At 50.5% G+C, this 6,991-nt stretch overlaps 1 protein-coding gene across 1 annotated transcript; it reads left to right on the forward strand.

Annotated features, from left to right (window-relative positions):
* The first annotated feature begins 239 nt into the window (after positions 1-239).
* Positions 240-1,433, forward strand: LOC136468744 (uncharacterized). The gene has a single exon (XM_066467198.1). It carries the CDS (start codon positions 240-242, stop codon positions 1,431-1,433), a length of 1,194 nt encoding a protein of 397 aa, XP_066323295.1.
* Positions 1,434-6,991: the final 5,558 nt, after the last annotated feature.

The following is a 6,991-nucleotide window of genomic DNA, read 5'->3' on the forward strand; positions in this document are numbered from 1 at the left end:
GATGCCTATTTTCAAGGCTGGCCAGACTATTACTGATACATAGCACCACGTGAGTCTTATTCAGTTTTCATATGTGCACCAGCTAGAGACAAAACGGAGGGAGGATGAGAGAAAGCTTGAGGCCAAGCTATCTGCCTTAGTGTTAAACTCAAGCTTTGTTCACTGTTCTGTGTTTTTTCTCTTAAAACCACCTTTCATGTAACTATTGATCTGCTACTTGGGTGTCATCTGTTTCTGAAATGAGTCTTCTGAACTCTGGATCAAATCGTTCACTCTCTGTTTTGTCGTGGAATGTGCGCGGCCTAGGCGACCCGAATAAATGCAATGTTGTACGTGATGCAATTTCTTCTGCTAACCCAACTGTTATGTGCGTCCAAGAATCAAAATTGCACAGCATCGATCAGTTCAAAATCAAAACCTTCCTACCCCCTCAACTTGCCTGCAGCTACAAATACATACCAGCCGTCGGGTCCAGGGGTGGCATTGTCACTGCCTGGAGCCAATCTTACTGGTCCTGCTCCGACTTCACTCTCAAAAACCACTCGCTCACTACTCTTCTCGTCAGCACGCTGTCTGACCACTCACTCACTGTCACAAATGTCTACGGTCCGTCAGACCATCGTCACTCTAGTGACTTTCTTCGTGAACTTCATGACCTATCCTCCAATATCAATGGCCTCTGGGTCATCATCGGAGATTTCAATCTTATCCGGTGGGGGGATGAGAAAAACAACGTCAATGTCAACATCCCTCTTATGAACACATTCAATGACACCATCAACTCCTTGGGGGTGATGGAAATCCCACTGCTTGGACGTAACTTCACCTGGTCCAACGGCCAGGAACCTCCAATCCTAGCCAAGCTTGATCGAGCACTGGTCAACCTCGCCCACACTACTACCTTCCCTGATACTTCACTCTCACCTAGGGCAAAGCCAACATCCGACCACACCCCGTTGTTTCTTTCCATGTCCACCTCCATTCCGAAATCCAGTGTTTTCCGCTTCGAGAATGCTTGGCTGCACCGTCAAAATTTCCTACAAACTGTCCTTCCTGCGTGGGCTGAAGCGCGTGTATGCCGCGATGCGGCGGGTCAGCTTGCAGCTTGTCTCAAGTCGGCTAGAGCCACGACAAAGGTTTGGGCACGGCGTTTTAGGGCGCCTCGCCAAATAATTTCCAACTGCAAATTTATTATCCTCTTACTTGATTCCTTTGAGGAGGAGCGGGCTCTTTCTTTTGATGAGTTACAGGCACGCAAGACTCGTATTGACTGCCTCGCCCAAGCAATCAAAGAGAAAGCAGCTTACTGGAAGCAGCGTAGTAAGTTCCAGCAATCAGGGAAGGCGATGCAAACACTGCCTTTCATCATGCCCAGGCCACCGTCCATCTGCGAAACAACTCCATCCGATGGGTTGAAGTGCACGGCTCGGTGATTGCCAACCATGACGGGAAAATACAAGCTCTCATCAACTTTTTCAGCTCCATCATCGGCGAACCAGGGACCTCAGCTTGGAACTTTGATGTGCATGCTCTCTTCCATGACAGATAGCGGCCGTCCAGTGAGCTCATCGCTCCTTTCTCTGAATTGGAAGCCTTCGAAGCTCTGAAATCCATGGACAGATCAAGTGCACCGGGCCCCGACGGTTTCGGACCTTCTTTTTACAGGGCGTCTTGGAGCAGTATAAAGTCGCAAGTCACAGGTCATGGCCTTCCTGCAAGCCTTCCAACAGAGGCAAGTGCAGCTAGAGAGGATCAACCATTCTTACATGGTGCTTATCCCAAAAAAGCCTGGAGATGTAGCTGTGGACGCATTCAGGCCAATATGCCTACAAAATTGCTCCATCAAGATACTTAGCAAAATGCTCACAAGAAGACTGCAGAAAGAGATTGGGAACTTGATTGACCTACACCAAACAGGCTTCTTAAAGGGTCGCTCTATCTCTAAAACTTTCGTCTTTGCAGTTGAACTGATTCAGACTTGCAACAAAAGGAGACTGCCGACCTTGGTGCTTAAGTTAGACTTTGCGAAGGCCTTTGACACAGTGATTTGGGAGAGCTTGGACACTATTCTAAAGGCCAGGGGGTTTCATGACAGATGGTGTGCTTGGATGCGGGATATCCTATCCTCATCGAAATCGGCGGTGCTTGTTAATGGCTGCCCGGGCCCTTGGATTACATGCAAACGGGGCCTGCGACAAGGTGATCCGTTGTCGCCCTACCTCTTTCTTCTGGTGGCTGACTCTCTTCAGGCTATGATTCGGTCAGTAGCGACAGTCAAGAGTCCGGTGGACAGTGACAGCCCATGCGCGGTTCTTCAGTATGTGGACGATACTCTGCTAGTTCTACGGGGTGATGTTGCTGATGTCCAAGCTTTGAAGAATATCCTGCAAGCTTTCTCAGAGGCCACAGGTCTAAAAATCAACTACAGCAAGAGCACCTTAGTCCCCATTCACAGGACGTTGGCTTGGCAGCAGACTGTGTCACCATAATGGGGTGTGCCCACCAGTCTTTCCCTCAAAACTACCTAGGCCTCCCTCTATCGGCCTCGAAACTACCAGTCCCAGCTTTCTCAACGTATGTCGACAGGACCGACAAATTCCTCTCCTCCTGGCAAGCTTCCCTACTCAATACCATGGGCCGAGTCGTTTTGATCAACTCAGTCCTAGATGCACAGCTGGTGTACATCATGTCAGCAATGCAGATTCCTCAAGAAACCATCTCCCAGATAGACAAATGCCGCCGCTCCTTTCTTTGGGCCGGCAACAAAGAATTTTCAGGCAGCAAATGTCTTGTGGCCTGGACCAACGTTTGCACGACAAAAGAACTTGGGGGGCTTGGAATCAGGGACTTTGGCACTCACAACATCTGCCTGCTGCTTAACCTTGTCCACCGCCTCCACTGCGCTGATGCATCGGCATGGGCACAGTGGATCAGGGGTAAGGCTGATATTGCAAACATGAAAGGGGAAAATCTTGGACATCACTGGGAGCTACTACAGTCACTGCTACCACTTTACTAAGCACTGACAACGGTGGAATTGGGGGATGGCCGATCAACTCTTCTCTGGACGAATGTCTGGAATGGCGACGAGGCGTTGGAAGATCGTCTTCCACGGCTCTTCTCATATTGCACCAGGAAAGATTCAACGGTGCAGCAAGCTATTAACTCCAACCTTCATGGCTGCTTTGTAAATCGAATGTCAACGCGGGCAAATGATGAGTTGCAGCAGCTTAAGGTTATCCTCTAACAAACCCAATTGACGGATCAACCGGACACACGGCTGTCGGCATTCAGTCGGACGAAGGACAGGCTCGACACCTTGGCCATCTACAGGCTACTCAAAGCCCAAGGACATCAAGATGACCCCTCTTCGGCTTTTATCTGGAAGAACGCGGTGCCACCTCAGGTTCAGATGTTCTTCTGGCTACTCCTCAGAGGTAGAATCCAATGCAGGGCAAACCTATACCGCAAGAACATCATGGACCTGCCAAACTGCCTCGTCTGCGGAATGGATGATGAGACGCCTGATCACCTAATCTTTGAATGCCCAATCGCTGCACAGTTCTGGCGGGTGCTCGGAATACAGCCTGATGGCCTACATTGCAGAAACTGGCACCATATTCAGAGAGTGTCTGGAATCCCCGATGACCAATACAGTGCCTTCATCATGATGTGCTGCTGGGTGCTTTGGAAACGCCAAAATGCGTTTGTTTTCAGAGATGAAGTGATCCCTATCAGAACCATTTTTCTACAATGCAAATCTGAATCAGCAAACTAGAAAGCTCGTATGCCAAAGAGAAGCAAGCGAGTTGCTGAGGATTGGAGCATGGTTCTCCAAATGGCAATCAACTCGGTCCCTATGTAAGATGTCTTATGTAATCTGTCTAGATGCTCTGAAATCCTAGCGAAAACACCCTGTACAAAGTCCATGTAATCATGTAACTTGAGCTTTACTTAATAAATCAGGTGGGGATCAATCCCCCCGTTGAAGTGTTCAAAAAAAAGATTTATCTAACAATTTGTCTTTAGAGGATATCTGTGAAGGCTAAGGAGAGCTAGTTCTAAGTGTCGTTTGATGTTCTTAGGGCCTGTTTGGTTGGTGACCAAAACTTGCCACGCCAAAGGTTCGTCGTGCCACAATTTCTTCGGCAGCTGTTTGGTTCACTGCCACACCTAAGGCACGCCACACTTTCTTAGCACCCTGCCCCACATGTCATATACTCACCACACTTTCTTTGGCAGCCACAGTTTATCGAAGGTTAGACGTGGCAAGTTTTGGTCACCAACCAAACATGCCCTTAATTTCTCATTTAGCCGTACTATAAATAGGGTACGAATGGGTAGCTTCGCCTAGGATCATCCATGTTTTCTGTTTGGTTGGGTTACATAAAAGTGGGATCAAACTTTGACACTTGAGGCTCATCTATAAGGTTTTTTCATTTATTTCTTGTATCTTTGCTTATACCTTTCTCCCCCAACGGTCGATATCGTTGTGCTCGCCGAGCGCCTCCGCCGTCCTCTTCGCGCCCCTTACTCCTAGCTCGTCAATCTCATTGTGCTCGCCGAGCGCCTCTATCGTTCTCTTCGTGCCCCTTACTCCCCGCTCGTCGATCTCGTCATGCCCCTTTCTCTCCATTCATCGATCTCGTCGCGCCCCAGCACCTCCAGCGATCTTGTTGTGCTCCAAGCGCCTCCACGATCGGCACACCTACCCCCACTCCACGCCCCTGACGCCCATGCCTCCACCCCCCAGAATCCACACCTCTACCGTTGTGAAATCCATTGAAATCTAGGGAATGCCTTCGCCTCGGATCTTTATGGTCACTCATTTCTCAAATATTTAGTTGAATCCATAATTATGACCCGATAGTGAAGCTTTATTTTTGCCAACTCATGCACACCTAGCAGTGATGGTGCAACAAGAATTACACTGTTCGTTTGCTAAAAAGTATTACTGAAGTAGTGCGGTAGAACAGAGCGTATATGTTCTGCTAGCTTAGATACGCAGCCTGCAAGTATAGACGCGTTTCCTCCCGTATGTGTTTATATATTTCTTTATCGATCGATGATCGATCCGGCACCGTACCTCTTGAAAGAAAAGAAAAGAAAAGAAAAGAGTAGAGTAGATGCGTGGTGAAAGCGAAAGACCAAGAAAGAAGCACATCGGCGTACGCCTTTGATTGTTCCATGCATCAAATACCCGCTGTACCAGTGAGGCACATTGTTGATACTCCTTCCTGAAAGAAAAAGGTAATTGTCGGTGTTTCCAACCACCGATGAGTAAATTTGTATCTGCGTGTCTGGCCCGGATGGTGTGCTCGGAGGACACAAGGATTTATACTGGTTCGGGCAGAATGTCCCTACGTCCAGTCTGTTGTTGCTCGTGTTACCGGCACTAGTTTGTAGTATGAGTTACAAACGGGCGAGAGAGGGAGAAGGTCCCAAGTCTCTGGTGAAAAGATCGAACAGAGTTGAGTCTTGTTGAGCTCATTCAGCCGTGTCCTTGTCCCTCCTTAGGGGGCGTCCTACTTCCCCTTTTATAGGTGAAGGGGAAGGCGCAGGTTACCGAGAGATAAAAGAGAGAGAAAAGGGGGAAAGCGAGGGAGAAGAAGGCCTCCAGGGCCGCCGCATCCTTCTTCTCCCTCATGCGGGTCCCATCGACACTGTAGATGGCGATGGGGACGGCTCCATGTCGGGCTCCTGTTCACCACTGGTGCCATGCCTCGACGTCATCAGCCGGTCGTGGCATCCCATCCCGCCCCGACGGATGGCGTGGTGGACCGACGTGTCTGTCAGCGGCCGTACGAGGATTTGGCAGCACAGCGACCACGCACCGTGTCACTATTGGTGATGTGAACCCTTGGGCATGGCCTAACGTGGCCATGGGTCACGTCGAGACGTGCCCGCTTTCCTCCCAGTGTCAGAAGTTTGACCATAGGGTCGTACCCTTAGACTCGTAGTGGTTGGAGGCGGTATGGGCCCCCATCGGGCGAGACGAAGCCCGCGCCCTCGGGGTCGGGCGGGACGGAGCACGTGCCCTCAGGGTCGGGTGAGACGGCTCCCATACCCTCGTGGTCGGGCGACACAGGGCCCGTGCCTGAGGGGTCGGGCGAGACAGAGCCCGTGCCCTCAGGGTCGGACGAGACGGAGCCCGTGCCCTCGGGGTTGGGCGACACGGGGCCCGTGCCCGAGGGGTCGGGCGAGATGGCTCCCGTACCCTCGTGATCGGGCGACACAGGGCCCGTGCCTGAGGGGTCGGGCGAGACAGAGCGCGTGCCCTTAGGGTCGGACGAGACGGAGCCCGTGCCCTCTGGGTCGGGCGAGACGGCTCCCGTACCCTCGGGGTTGGGCGACACGGGGCCCGTGCCCGAGGGATCTGGCGAGGCGGAAACCGTCCCTTCGGGGTCGGTCAAGACTAAAATGCATCATCGATTATCTAGGCGAGTTTGTCGTCTGCGGTTCTCAGATCCCTTCGTCGGGTATCCCTAATACTGATACCCGACAGTAATGCAGTGCAGGGGCATGCATGCACTAATTATTGTACTGTGAGTTTGGTTTGCTTAATCGGGGTCACCTGAACTTGCCGCCTCAGCGGTTGCTAGGCTGCTAGCTGGCTTATCGTGCTGAGGCGGCCATTGATAGAGCTCGATAAGTACACTGTACATGGCCGGCGATTGGCTGTGAAGCTTGTCACGCGTAGTGCCTGCTTCGATCCTACGCCTAGCTACAACGGGTAAGAAAGGTCACGAGGATCGGGCGTGTATATGTGCCACCGGCCGGCACCGAACGTATCTATATCTAATAATAAAGAGATTAAATTTTTGGTTATTTTTTTCGTCTATTCATTTATTTTTATCCGTCCCTTTTGACTACCGGACCATGGAGAGTTTCTTTCGTTCGGACTTATATATAAAATATGTGCTCATATAAGTTAGATAGCTCTTGTCTAGCATGATATAGAGTCCGATTCTAATATATATATAGTTTTAAG

This window comes from Miscanthus floridulus, chromosome 8 (assembly GCF_019320115.1).
Source record: "Miscanthus floridulus cultivar M001 chromosome 8, ASM1932011v1, whole genome shotgun sequence".
Taxonomy (NCBI): Eukaryota; Viridiplantae; Streptophyta; class Magnoliopsida; order Poales; family Poaceae; genus Miscanthus; species Miscanthus floridulus.

Excerpts from the sequence above, each read along its gene's own strand:
- LOC136468744 (XM_066467198.1), top strand. The coding sequence starts at position 240 with ATGAGTCTTCTGAACTCTGGATCAAATCGTTCACTCTCTGTTTTGTCG.